Raw genomic sequence first — 14,473 nt, 5'->3', positions numbered from 1 at the left:
AGCTTTGTATATAGATTAATGTTATACTTCCCCAAAAATACAGGGAGGATACTGCTCTGCCTATTGAAGCTGGATTGGAGGAAACAAAGTCATTTGAGACAGACCGCCAAAGTGATGCAATGACGGTTCAACGAGCTTTCGCTACCACTGGAAAAGTCTGAAAATTCACATTATTTTCCCTATAATAGTGTGTTTTTATTTGAATAAAGGTTCTAGGTTAGTAGGTTGCATGTCATGAAATTTGTGGATTCTCTTCTCTGCCAGGATACCACATTCTCAAATTCCAAGGCACAATCATACGTTGCAGAGGTGATTGCAATGTCTCCTACTGTGGATCATATAGAGTCATTGCCTGTTGTTCCACAATTGCAAACAACTCCAAGGGCATTGCCACTAAGAGTAGCAGCCATGTTTAAAGTACTTGTAAGTAGCTATCATCTAATAATCTGGATGACCTTTAAAGTTATTTACTTTTATTATTTAAGATTAGAAGGAGATTATTCATTTATTATGATTAGTTTGAAAATCAAGCGTCTGTTGGGGGACTGTTTGTTTACCCTTAACTTTTTTGTCTTTCTATCCTTCTAGGTACCCACACTGCTTGATAAGCAGGGGGCACAACTGTTTGCCGTAGCTTTACTTGTCATGTCAAGGACATGGATCTCAGATCGCATTGCATCTTTGAATGGTAAATGCAGTAATATTTTTTTGTTGGCAGGGAGAAATTTGAGGGATTTCCCTGTTACGTAACCATGGTGGCTTTTTCAGGGACTAGTGTGAAGTTTGTTTTGGAGCAGGATAAAGCAGCTTTTATTCATTTAACTGGTATTAGTGTTCTTCAAAGTGCTGCATCCTCTATTGTAGCACCTTCTTTGAGGTAATTCTTTTAAGTCGGGAGAAGATAGTCTTGAAATGTTTATTTCAAAAGTTCCTTTTTGAAGATTAATGGAAACTTTTCAAGTAAAGTTGATCTTAGGAGAAAAGATACTGTGAATTCTGAAATGCTTTTCAAGGCTTGTGTTTGTCCGTGCCTGTTGTTTACATGTCTTAATTTTGTTATAAAGATTATTTGTATTTTCCAAATCATACTTTTTGTTATTTCTGCAGATATTTGACAGCGAAACTGGCCCTTGGATGGAGAATCCGTTTGACTCAACATTTACTCAAAAACTACTTGAGAAAGAACACATTTTACAAGGTAATACAATGAGGTTCCAAAGTGTCTTTGTTATGAAACTGTACAATGAATTTGTTTGATTAATACTGGCTTCCTGTTTTATACTCACTGTTCTTGAATAGCTGCTGATGGTGAAACATGTCATGTGCATTTCTCTTTGTAGGTATTCCAAAATTCAGCTAAAGATATCGATGCAGATCAGAGACTAACACATGATGTGGAAAAGCTAACAACTGACTTGTCAGGACTTGTCACTGGGATGGTTAAGCCATCTGTGGACATTCTCTGGTGAGTCCTTGTTGCATTTTTACATTGCAGTTGATTATCAACTCAGGTTTGATTATAAGGATGTCACTCATCAACATGTGCCATATAGTTTTCTGTTCTGCCCTTTTCTCTTCATCCACTAGTCATTGCAAGTATTGCCAAAATTGTGCAGGTTCACCTGGAGAATGAAGCTGTTAACTGGCCAAAGGGGAGTTGCAATATTGTATGCTTATATGTTACTGGGTCTTGGTTTTCTAAGGAGTGTTGCACCTGACTTTGGTGATCTAACTAGCCAACAACAACAACTGGAGGGAACCTTCAGGTTATTCTACGGATTCACTCAATCGTCTCAAAACATTGGGTTGTTCTGAAATTGATCTCTTCTTATTTAATAATACCGCAGACTAACTCTGATTGCATGATTCATATATTAGGTTCATGCATGAAAGACTTCGTACACATGCTGAATCAGTTGCCTTCTTTGGGGGCGGTGCCAGAGAAAAAGCTGTAAGCTATTTGTGGTTATTTGTTACCATCAAGTCTATATTTATAGTCAAGTGGTTATAGCGTCTTATAGAGTCAATTTTTTCTCGTGCTTCTTGACACTGCCTGGTGACTATTTGGGTGTGTCTTGTCTTTCTACCTGTATCAATTTCTAATAACCGAATGTATACCAATGTTGTTGATTTGAAGGTCTGCATTTTCCCTTGCATTTCATTTTAATAGGCATCCTATCTATTTTCTTTACTGTATTCCAGCTCTTGGTTATAGCATGTACAGTTTTGTTTATTGCATAGTTATCAAGGCATCACCTAGGCATCCATTCCAGGCACCCTGGATGCCTTGTTGGTGTTGCCCTGCGTACAGGCCCTCTCTAATGCCTTGGGTTGCCTAGACATTGAAAAGTATAATTTATTGGATCCAGAATATATTAATTTAGTATCAGCATAAGAATGGGGAAACACTATTTTGAGGTTCACTGACGATGTCCCTTCTGATAATTGTATGGGAAATCTCATATACCATACTTATGTTATCACTGGTTCATTATTCACAAGTTTGAGAGCGTACATGGGAAGAGGATTTCCATTAGATTGTCTAATTTATGGCTTGTAAATATTTCTATTGGGTTGAGACACTTGTTAAGAATGTAGGCTAATCCCGAAGTTAGAAAAATCTAGCAAAAGATTAGTACAAACAGGATTGCAGAATTAGAGAAATATAGGCTTTGTAACTCACAACAAATAGATTAGAACTCAGGTCGAATGGTCTATGCTAATAGAACGTACCTACAGAATTTAAATATATTCTAACAATAGAATATGGAATTATGGGTAAGTCCTGGACTCCTAGTGCTACTCAGAAAACTAATAACAGAACTAGAACAGCAATATTGACCAGTATTTTTAAGAATCAGAACCAGAATTTCAGGGAGAACAAGATTAGCAACTAGTGTGTGAAATTTGAAGTAAAACAAACCAGTAACTAGAGAGATTGAAGAATATTGCAATGATTTATCTAGAACAGGGGTATCGCAGATTAGAATAAGTAATAACAACTTAACAAGTAGGAGAAGAAGAATTGTAGAAGAGAAGATAGCATCTGATTGGCAATAGAATTCAGAACTAAAAGAAAGCAGTAGGCCAGAAGAAGAGCTTTCACCCATGTTTGCAGACCTCAACAGCTCAATAACCATTAAACAAATATTAATTCTGTTACTTAAATCATGCTTTTAACAGATGGGGGTGTATTACATGTATAAGACCTTTTGAAATCCTTAAACTGACTCCTAATAAAAATCCTAATTACTCTCTTACGCCAACTTAAAGTAAATAGGCTCAAAACAGAACTCTTAAAAGCTATCATGTATCCTAATCAAGCTCAAACACTTAACTGCTAATCCCTTGTACTTATTTCACCCCCACCTTATAGCATAGTTGTCAAGGGGTTGCTTTGGCAACGCCTAGGCGTCCAAGCGACCATTTCTTGAAGAGTGCCGCCTGGGTGCCTTGTTGGTGTGGCCTTGATGTCCAGGCCCCTGCTATTTCCTTGGTTCGCCTAGACACTGGGCCAACTTTGTTTTGTAGGCTTATAAATTAGGCCCATTACATTAAAACCCAAGAAAATGAAAAGCCCAATCTATAATATAACTATCCAAAGCTTATTTTCAGCCTATTGGACTGCCACCGTCACCTTGTATGCCTTCCAACCTTGAACCGAGGCCTCCATACGGGACGATTTTGATCCAACCAGTACAACACAACTGCATCTGTTTGGATCAAATGAGGAAGCTTATTAGTTAATCAAAGTGGAATCATGTGTGATGTGGGTATGTTAAGCTGGAAAGGAACAACACTAACACACCTACTGAAATCCAGAATCACAGTAACCAAAACAACAGAATGTACGTACAGAATTTGGAAGAATTAATTTCTCAAAACCAAACCAACGGATGGGGCTGATTTTATAATCAAAGGGGGGGGGGGGCGCTATTATGCTGATTTAGCGCTGAGAAATTCAGATTCATCCAATGGGGGAATGGGGAGAAATAAACTGCCAGGGAATTTAGAAATTAAGAAAACAGGAAATTTGTAACTAAAGAGAATGGCTATAACTTAGCAATCCAACAGTCATATGGGATTCAAACCGGGATCGAAAGCAACACCAAGGGGCTGGAATAACATACTCCAAACCAAGGTTTAAAGTATCAGTATTGGATATCGTATTGGAAAGGTGATTTTAAGAGACGTATCGTACCATATAGTAGAGACGCAAGATATGCTAGATACGTATGGAAATGGTTAAGAAACTTTGGAAATGTTTAGTATATGTGCTAAATACAGTTTTTAAGCATAAAACACTAGAAACAAGTATATGTGAAATATATCATTTATAAAGTGAGAATAAAGTAGGACGAGACAAGTGCATTCAATTGACTGGATACGCATGGTGAGGTTTCTTACATGTACTAATACCAAATATTTTTAGGTTATCATATTGTATCGTATTGGTACCTTAAAGATATGATACATATCGGTTAGTATCGGTGGATACGGAAGGATACTTAAAACCTTGCTCAAAACTCAGGTTAATCTGATGGTTTAGGCCTGATTTGGTATGATTTCTATTTCAATTTCAGGGGGTGATTTCTATTTTGGAAATTGTTTGGTTTTATTTTTACACCTTATTTCGGCGAAATAGAAATCAAGTGGAATAGAAATTCTGAAACAGCTCAATTTCAAACTTGCTCTTTAATGAACACATGGTTAATTTGATGGGCAAAGTAGGAATTTTATGTTAAAAATAAATCACCACCCTTCTTCTCCTAATGGTCTCACCACCACCACCACTCCCATCGCCACCACCAATATCCCCCCCCCCCCGACCACCGTCTGTCCCAAAGAATTATGGAGAATCTGTTATCAGAAATTAAACTACCAAATAGAATTTTTTTATTCTTGAAATATTTCATATTGATACAACCAAAACAATTTCATTTTTTTGATAAGAAATCTATTTGCTGACTATTTCATGAAATCAATCTGAAATTGAAATAGAAATCATTCCAAATCTGGCCTTAATTCACAGAAATCCAGGGTTAAAAACCAGACTTAGATGCTGTTAAATATCCTATCGCTGGCACCAAAACTAGACTACTAATTGTCAGAACTTGAACAACAACATCAGTGAATCAATTAAACATTAAGGAGATACTGATATTACCAGATTAGAAGCCCACGAAAGTGAGGGATGGTTGCTAAACTTCACTGGATAGAATAGCAGTTGATATATTAAAAAAAAAAAAAAAGATAGAGAGAAGAAGAGTAGAAGATTGGCCAGGCTTCACCACCATAGACCAAGGAAGAGAGAGGGCTTCACCACTTTGGATATCAGCTGAATCACCACAGCAGCACACACTCACAAAGAGCCATATTTTTCATACACCAAAATCCGATAAGGGATGTTCTCCCTTTCTTGTATTTATTCAAATAAAGTAATCAAATTTCAAAGATGTAAGTCTCCATGTGTGGGAGAGTGTTAACAGAAATTATAAACTTCCTAGATGCTGTTACAATGAAAGAAAACTACTTTCTAAAACTGAAAATAGAAACTACTACTTAATAACTAGATTTGGTTGCCAAAATAGAATCTAAATACTGCCAATGCAAAATAGAAACTAAGCTAAAGCTGCAACAACAATAGATCCTTCCACTTGACATCTCCAAGGGGCCCACAAGATCTTCTAAAATCTCTCTTTCATGCAAAGAAACAATCTCACCAGCAAAGCCTCCACACAAAAGCATGGCTGGGCACCATGAAATCTGGTAAAGTCCCCTTTAATATTGCTGGTTGATAGCTATTTTGGGGGCAGAATAAATCTGGATCAGTGGGCTTAATAATAACCCATATATGGGCCTACAACTGAAGTAAACGGTACCACGACCACTGTTCACGTGAACGGTAACACGAGTAATTTTCTTCTTTAAACTGCATCAATGTGGTACAGCAGAAGTTTGTTCCTGAGGGTAGATTTCACTATGAACGTCGGTTGCTGCTAGAAAATTTTAGTACAACAATAGCCGAAGCATACAGAAATTGTTTCAAACAAAAGCCAAAGAAAAACCCTAGGAACAGGAGAAAAACACCTTTAACTGGTGTCAACAAGTCCTAATCGGAAAAGAAACGAAGGAATAAAGAAAAAATATCCAAAAATCTGACAACGAAGGAAAAGAAAGAGTCCTGATGGGGGCTTTTAAAACCCTAATTGAAATTGACTTCTGCCAGCCAAATCTGGCCTAGTTGACCAAACAGGCCAATATGACTCTAGGCAAGGTGTTTTCATAGGTGATGCAGTTGCCTAAGTGTAAGCTTTGGAGGCCCATAAGATGCAGGTGGTAGTCTAATGGACTGAAAACAAGCTTTGGATAGTTATAGGTTGGGCCATTTATTTTCTTTGGTTTTATTGTCAAGGGTCTAATTTATTAGCCATTAAATGGGGGTGAAGTTAGTACATGAGATTAGTGTCTTAACTCTTAAGAGTGTCTCAAGTGTTTAGGTTAGATTAAGATACTTAGTGACTGAGTCTTTTTTTTTTTTGTATTTTGTTGTGTGTGGAAAGTGATTAGAAGTCCCTTTGAGTCGATTTAGGAAATTTAAAAGGTTATTGATGCAGTAGTACTATTATGGCTGGACTGGCAAAACCTGATCTGAGAGCCCAAACCAAGTTGAAACCGAATGCAACCAGGCTTTTGCTCCAATAATTTGGTAGAGTTATATTTAGTTATTTGGGGATATTTTTAGAATTGCATTTTATGTTACCTTTATATTGAAGAGAGCTACGTAGGAGTTGTATCAAGTTTATTAGTTTGTTTAGTTCCTTGTTTGAGTTAGTTTTTTCCTAGTTTGATAGTAGTTTCCTAATTTGCCTCTTTCCTCTTACCTTCATCTCACATCTTTCATTTTTCTTTTTATTTTCAATCTTTCATTTGTCCTATTCCATTTTCCATTTCTCATCCCTTCATTCCTTTTTTTTTTTAACCTCAGTTTTCCTTAATTTGTTTTGTTTGGATCCATGTAACCGATCCCATTAAGTTGGGATAAGGCTGAGTTTGTTGTTATTGTGTTCTATTTTGTAGAAGTTATATATATATAACCCACGATGGGATTTCAAGATGAATAAATGAATGATGTTTTAGTTGAATCACAGCATATTTACTTGTTGGAGCCAAGAGTTGGCTGAGTGATTCTCTTCCTCTTCCCCCATCTATCCAGCTTTCCTCTGTTTCAGGTAAATACTTCTTCCCTTCCCTTCTTTCCTTCCGTTTATTATACTCCTCTATTCTTCTTTTTTTTTTTTTTTCTCTCTGCTTTCCCTTCTGGTTTTCTCTTTTCTTTTTCCCCTGCCTTGCCCCGCTCCAATGTTACCCACAGCTAGTCACAACTGGCCATTGATCCACCACACCACCCCCTTCCTTTTCTTCTACAACGTTGGGATATCAGCCATTCAGCCCTTACCTTAGGGCGATTTCACCTGCAAATCCCCAAAGCAAAACCCTGCTAGAGTTGAGAGAACCAAACCCTCAACCAGTCCTGGACCTGTGCTTACCACCAGGTTTAGTTTTTGACCTTGAATGCTTATTCTTCACTTGCTGATTTGGATGGTCATTATTGCATTCAAGATGGATTGGAGTTGACATTCATACCCCAAAATTTCAGAGCATTCAAAGCTCTGGTGATGTAGTTCCTTCAATTCATACCCTTGCTGGTTTATTGCAACCAGTACTGTATCATGGGTTGAAGAAGAAGGTGTTTCTTATTAAAATTACAGAAAAGCCCTTATCTTCTACAATTATTTCTGTTTAGTCTGTCTTGTTTTAATTTCCATAAATACCCTCCACCTTAGTAATTATTCCCAGTTGAGCCCTCAATCAAGTTTCCGTCTCCAAAAGGAGCCCTAAGTTCATAGTATTTATAGAATTGCCATTACCTTTAATTTTTTAACTGTATATCAGTTGGGTGGACCCATAGAAACTCAGAACTAGGGTTTTGGAACCCGTTGTTGTATCTATCTATCTACCTATCTATCCATATATATATATATATACATACATACATCCCCCATCTATTGGACTTATTTTTATTAAATAATTTTGAGTTTTCATAAGAGTTTTGGTGAATGGAAATTTATCAGTGCATATAAGGGTACGTATGGAATTTTATTTATGAGTGTCTTATGGGAAAATATGATTATATGCAGGGTGTATTGGGAACTTCAGTTTAATTTTATTAATAACATTATGTAGAAGGGATTGATTGAATCGATTATCCAATTTTCCCCGTTACTTGTTCTTCTTCTTCTTTTCTCTCTCTCACTCTCATGACCTACAAGGAGGATTCCAACCAGAACCAGCAGGGATTGAACTTGAACTCTTGCCTGGAACTATGTCCCCATATTGATGACTTTGTTAGGATAACACTGACACAGGCTAGTCCATAAATTATCTTCTGCTGAATAAGTTACTGTGAAACTTCATTTAAGCGTATATGCAATTTGGAATAGTTTATAATCAAGGTCTTCCAATGAATTAATTAGCATTCCACATGTACAACATATCATGGATTGTGTTTGATTTCAAGTTCTCTTTGGGTGTCATGTCCTTGTTCGTAGGCTTCATCTATTTGTTGGTTCCTTTTTTTGTCTGTCAATCTTTACATTGACCTTTCTTTAAGTCTCCCATAACTCGTTTCATTCCATAGATGGTTGATTCAAGATTCAGAATGCTGCTTGGTCACTCTAAACTTCTGTTAAAGAAGAAATGGCTGTATGGCATACTGGATGATTTTGTCACCAAACAACTCCCACACAATGTAACATGGGGGTTGAGTTTGTTATATGCTCTGGAACACAAGGGTGATCGAGCATTGACTTCCACTCAAGGTAATATGGATAGATTATATGAATTTTTTATAGATAACATGGAAATTAAAATTTTAATGAGTACTTGTTAAAATTATTGTATCTATCTTTTACCTTTCTGTAACTTATTCAGGTGAACTAGCACATGCATTGCGGTTCCTTGCATCTGTTGTATCACAAAGCTTCCTAGCTTTTGGTGACATTCTTGAATTGCATAGAAAATATCTTGAACTTTCTGGTGGTGTCAATCGGATTTTTGAGCTGGATGAGGTTCTTGATGCTGCCCAAAATGGTATGTCTATTATTCGTTTTATCTGAGAAATTTCCTTCACAACTATAACTTTTGGGGCTTTTATTTTTTATGTTGACTTTCTTTGGAAATTTATTTCTCAAACTCATTCGATCAGCCTTTCTTTCTTTTTGGTTTCTTTTTTCTTTTTCCATTTTCTTTTACTTCCTCCTTGGCTGCTTCAAAGCATGAAACTGTGCATAATATTTTTTAGGGGGAGAGGGGTAGAGGAGAAAAAACTAAAATTGAAAGTGAAATGAAAGTATACCAGAGCCCTTATCCCATTGGACTGATAACCAATCATCTTCAACTGCTAAGAAGTAAATTGTTCAAAACTTCTACTGCCAAGATAACAAAAGAGAGCAAATCAATCCCTGTTTCTAAATTCTAAGACTTAAGGAGTTTCTGAGAAATTTTTGTTACCCACTTGCAATTGCAGAAAATGATCCATTGGTACACATGCCTGCTTCCTTCCAATCAACTTTATTACCCAAAATGAGCCATCATACACATGCTTGCATCCTTTTGATCAACTTCTCCTGAGCCCATTTTCATAAAAATTTTCAAAAAAACACCATCACTTGATTATAAGCTTTCTCCATTTCGTTTTTTAAAGTATATTTGTATTAAAGAAAGGAATGCTCAATAGAGTATCGCTTTCTCCATGTCCTCTTGCTATTAGATGTGGACTAACTTTTCTTCTTCTTCTTGAAATATTAGAGAGACAGAGAGGCATCGGTTAATTTGCTAGTGAACAATTTCCTATCCAAATTTTTGCTCAATTTTTTATCGTGTAACATCTAGGAAAATTGGTATTGATGGTTTAGTGTTAGATCCAAAAAGGGAGATAAAGACGTCAATTCACTTATGAGTTTGCTGTGATGTGCATAGATAACCATTTGCTACAATGTGCCCCTCAAACCTAAAGACTGATAGGAATATTCATTTCCTTTAGGAAGGATGTCCATTAAAGGTGGGCATAATCTTTTATTTGGTATTAGGAGTAAATTTATTGATCTGGAACTTGTAAGGGTAGCTGGTTCTTATCTGTAAAGGCATAATGGAGAACCATTGTTTTAAAACCTTACCTACTTGGTGTCACAAGCAAGTGAAACCTGGGACTCTGGCTCCCATTAAAAGTTTGGCACTAGGGATTAAGACCTCGTTAAAAATAAGACTAGGTAGTGAACCAAGTAGCGTGGACTGGACTTGTAAACCAATTTTAAAATATCTATGACCTCATAGCCTCTGTCTGTCCTGATTGACACACAACCTGGCAATTTTCTGCTTGTCATTGAGTCCATTTAAATTACTATGGTGAAATTCTAAACATGAAGGTCGTGCTTGGCGCGTTGGTCAAGTGCTCACTTGCTGAATGCTTGGTCATGGGTTCAAGTCCTGGAAACAGCCTCTCTGGAAACAGGAGTAAGGCTGCGTACATTTGACCTTCCCCAGACCCTGCTAAATGCGGGAGCCTTGTGCACTGGGTACAGCCTTTTTGGTGAAATTCTAAACATGTTCTTTATAGAAGTATCTCAAATTTTCTAGCATTTTTATTTTTTATGCAGCACTTTGATGTCAATGTCTACTTAGCCATAACAAAGGCTGTCCACAATAGTCTTCTAGCTTGCACTATTTCTTTTTCTTGCAACATTTTTCTGGTAGGTGTTTCCGGGCAAGAGTGGCATGGAATTTCCAAGCAAAGTTCAATTACTTCTCTTTTTATTTGGGGGGGGGGGGGGTGTTTGTATTTCATGGCTTAAAATTTGAAAACAGTAATTGACTACTTCTGCAATGCTCAGATTACAGTTGGTCTGCACTGGAATCTGTGTTAATGTGTATTCTTTCCTGGATGGCCTTTAGATAGTTAAGCTTCTTGGTTGATACCCCTTCCCATCTTCCCACCCCTCTCTTTCTCTCTCTTGATGAATGCTAGCTTGGTAACCTCTTGTTACTAGGGTGAGGGTTCTCTTGTTCTTTGGCATACTGCCTCTTCACTTTAGAAAAGGTTACAATTATTTATAATGAAGGGGGGGGGGGGGGATAACAGTGCTGGTGGTGGTGGTGGTGATTACAGTTGTAAATTGAATTCATTATCATTATTCTAGGTTTCTAATTGTATAATTTGCTAATTGGATCAGAGTAAGTTTCGGCATTACCAATGTTGATATTGTTCTGCTTTCCTCATTTGATTTTTCTATTTTGCTTCAATTCTTCTTCCTTTTTTCCCCGTATATTATGGCATTTTCCTCGACATGTCCAATTAAATGTTTGCACGTCACATGATGATGCAGAGGTTCATTTGCATGATACTCCAACATCACTTGAGAGTAGTGATGTTCCAGCTGAAGATATTATTTCGTTCTCAGAGGTGGATATTATCGCCCCAACACAGAAGTTATTGGCTAAGAAGTTGACATGTGACATAGTTCCAGGGAGAAGCCTGCTTGTTACTGGTTAGTGTAGAAATATACTCTCTTTCATGTAATTCAGGCATACTGTTTACCTATGATTCACCAAGTCTTCTTGGAATTTCCAAGGTCCCAATGGGAGCGGAAAAAGTTCCATTTTCAGAGTTCTTCGAGGTTTATGGCCCATTCCAAGCGGAAGATTGACTAAACCATTAGGAAGTATCAAAGAAAGGTCAACCTCAAGGTGTGGTGTGTTCTATATTCCTCAACGACCATATACATGTTTAGGAAACTTGAGGGATCAAATTATCTACCCTTTCTCTCGTGAAGAAGCGAAGGTGATTGCAGTAAAGATGTTTGGGCAAGGTAAAATTTCTTGTAAGGCATTAAATGTTCTTAAATGTTATTGTATGCTTGCCATTGCCTCCTTCCCCCTGTTGTTAAATAATCACTTCTCTAGCCAGGAGATATTCCCAACTACCAACTGATTGACAAAATACCAGTTATTCAATGCAGTACGAGTTTTTTCATTGACAGCAAAAAAATATAAGTTGAGAAGAAACTGTTAATTCTAGTTAGGGTAAAAGATTTGCACAACGCCAGCTCAATTTCAAACTTGCATGCGGGCATTCCTCATAAGACTCAGATTACTGTAGCACCACCCCCTGTAAATTGTCTAATATACCCCCTTATTGGGAGTTTGCATAATCTTTCAAGAAAAATCTTGCAGTTCACGGCTAATCTCATAGATCACACGCTGAAGGACATTGTTGCACAACTCTTTATTGGGAAAGTACATCCTAGAGAATTTGTTGTGCAGAAAATATCTTACGACTCCTTTCATGAAATAAAATACTGCCAGTATTCTTTGCTGGAATACCCTAGGAGGAAAAAAGTCAATTTTTTATTGCTGCTTTACTTGGGAAAAGTTGAACTGGTTTTGGTATTTGCAATCACTCAAAACACAGGCAAACATGAGGGGAAATTTCCTCTTCATGGTCCAGTCAAGATAAGCTTATCTTGACGGCCTACCATTTTGAGCCACATTTAAGGCTGATTTTTGGCAAACTGACCATTGAATGGGTTGATACCTCGTGGATTAGCTGTAATGTCGAATTTGGTTCCATCTCAAGAAAGTTGCCGCCATGTATTCAGCTTTACCCTTGATTTTCAATGGTTAACTAAAACTGCCTTTGCTGATCTTTGAATCAGTTTTGAAAGCTTTTAATTATCCATGTGTGAAAATCAGATTTGGCTGAAACATGCCACACTGATGGATGATCACATGGACAACAGACCCACCAAATTTGTGTCTAACAGAAATTTCATGTGGCAGATATTTGGGCTGTCAAGACTAACTTCTCTTGACAGACTGTAAAGAAAACCTTTTCCCTATCATGATGATGATGTTCCTCCAAATAGTTGCTGTGCAAAACCATGTTTATTTTCTTTCTTATTTAACTCTTTATTGAACATTATGCAACTTAGGTGAAAAGACCGAGGATGCTGGATATTTACTGGATACACGTTTGAGATCGATTCTTGAAAATGTTCGATTGATTTACCTTCTGGAAAGGGAAGGAGGTTGGGATACCACTGCGAACTGGGAAGATGTTCTCTCTCTTGGGGAGCAGCAAAGACTTGGCATGGTTAGTTTAATTTATTTCATGATTTTGAACATTTTTATATAAGAATATGTAGCTTGAATATTTCTGATTTAGTTTCTTCTAACTGATGGGTATGATTGGTTTGCATACCAGGCCCGCCTGTTTTTTCACAACCCTAGATTTGGTGTTCTTGATGAGTGCACCAAGTAAGTGACAAAACTTACATGTGTTTGAATTTTCCCTTTTTGGTAATTTTGACATAGATGCATGCTATGTGCATTTCATAATTTTATATCTGCTGTCAGTGCTACAAGCGTCGATGTTGAAGAGCACTTGTATAAGCTGGCACAGGAGATGGGTATCACTGTTATTACCACCTCGCAAGTATGTTCTGTATTTATTCAGCATCTCAAAGTTCATTTTCAGTTACCTGATGTTATTTGTTTAGTAACTTTTTGACATATTTGTGTATGATCTCAGCGACCTGCTCTGATACCATATCATGCCACGGAATTGCGATTGGTTGATGGTGAGGGTACATGGGAGCTACGTTCAATTAAACATTAGCTTGATTTTTCTGCTTTGCAAAAACTAGCTCCTCCATACAGTTAGGCTCTGTTGCCTGCGGCCCAAGTAGGGGTTGCCTTCTGTGTTGTGAACTTATTGATCAAGCATCAAGAGCAAGAAACTATAGTAATTCATGCATCAAGTATATGCCATTGGGGGGCCCAAAGGCAGAAGCCTGTGAGAACAACATTCTATGAGATGCAGCGAGAAACGAAATAGGTACATAATTTCATAGAGGATGCGGCATATAAATATGCCAGTAATTGTATGTAACATATAGCAGTAATTCATGTACAGGCATGTGCCGGTTTATCGATAAAATTTGGGATGTATGATTTTATTAACCATCCCACAAATAAAATGGAGAAGGCTGCAGTCAGTCACCCTCATAGATCACGACTGATTTTGTGTTAAATTAGTAATGTAAAAACATCAAGATGAAAGTATATATATCATTCATTTCCAAATTTTTTCTATGAATAAACAATGTCTTCCCTCCTGTTTGCGTAATTAGGATCCTACCCAAGAAACCAGTGTTCATCTCATGTTTTTGTCCCAAATTTTTGTGACATGGCAATGTTTTTGTAGCAAATTAGATTGGTTATGTAACATGGAACCTCAGGGTGAATGATGCTGTTCACTGAAATGCATTGTAGTTGCTGGTGTATTGTAGACCATGATCACTACTGATAGCTGATCCATTATCTTAGTGTAGACTGCAAACCTGTAGTCTTTTAT

General features: G+C 37.2%; 1 protein-coding gene across 1 annotated transcript in view; it reads left to right on the top strand.

Annotated features, from left to right (window-relative positions):
• The window catches only part of LOC122663393 (ABC transporter D family member 1-like), a 38,442-nt gene extending 24,240 nt beyond the window's left edge, over positions 1-14,202 (top strand). The window contains exons 11-26 of the mRNA XM_043859069.1: positions 44-155; positions 265-423; positions 589-688; positions 769-877; positions 1,108-1,198; positions 1,341-1,465; positions 1,617-1,766; positions 1,879-1,951; positions 8,702-8,882; positions 8,995-9,153; positions 11,445-11,606; positions 11,691-11,927; positions 13,050-13,210; positions 13,322-13,374; positions 13,474-13,552; positions 13,649-14,202. Coding sequence (XP_043715004.1) covers positions 44-155; positions 265-423; positions 589-688; positions 769-877; positions 1,108-1,198; positions 1,341-1,465; positions 1,617-1,766; positions 1,879-1,951; positions 8,702-8,882; positions 8,995-9,153; positions 11,445-11,606; positions 11,691-11,927; positions 13,050-13,210; positions 13,322-13,374; positions 13,474-13,552; positions 13,649-13,735 — 2,038 coding nt within the window. The 3' untranslated portion in view covers positions 13,736-14,202. The remainder of the gene's footprint in view (positions 1-43; positions 156-264; positions 424-588; positions 689-768; positions 878-1,107; positions 1,199-1,340; positions 1,466-1,616; positions 1,767-1,878; positions 1,952-8,701; positions 8,883-8,994; positions 9,154-11,444; positions 11,607-11,690; positions 11,928-13,049; positions 13,211-13,321; positions 13,375-13,473; positions 13,553-13,648) is intronic.
• The last annotated feature ends 271 nt before the right edge of the window (positions 14,203-14,473 follow it).

This window comes from Telopea speciosissima, chromosome 5, assembly GCF_018873765.1.
Source record: "Telopea speciosissima isolate NSW1024214 ecotype Mountain lineage chromosome 5, Tspe_v1, whole genome shotgun sequence".
Taxonomy (NCBI): Eukaryota; Viridiplantae; Streptophyta; class Magnoliopsida; order Proteales; family Proteaceae; genus Telopea; species Telopea speciosissima.
The sequence above is the reverse complement of the archived record's forward strand: the minus strand, read 5'-3'. Positions and strand labels throughout refer to the sequence as shown.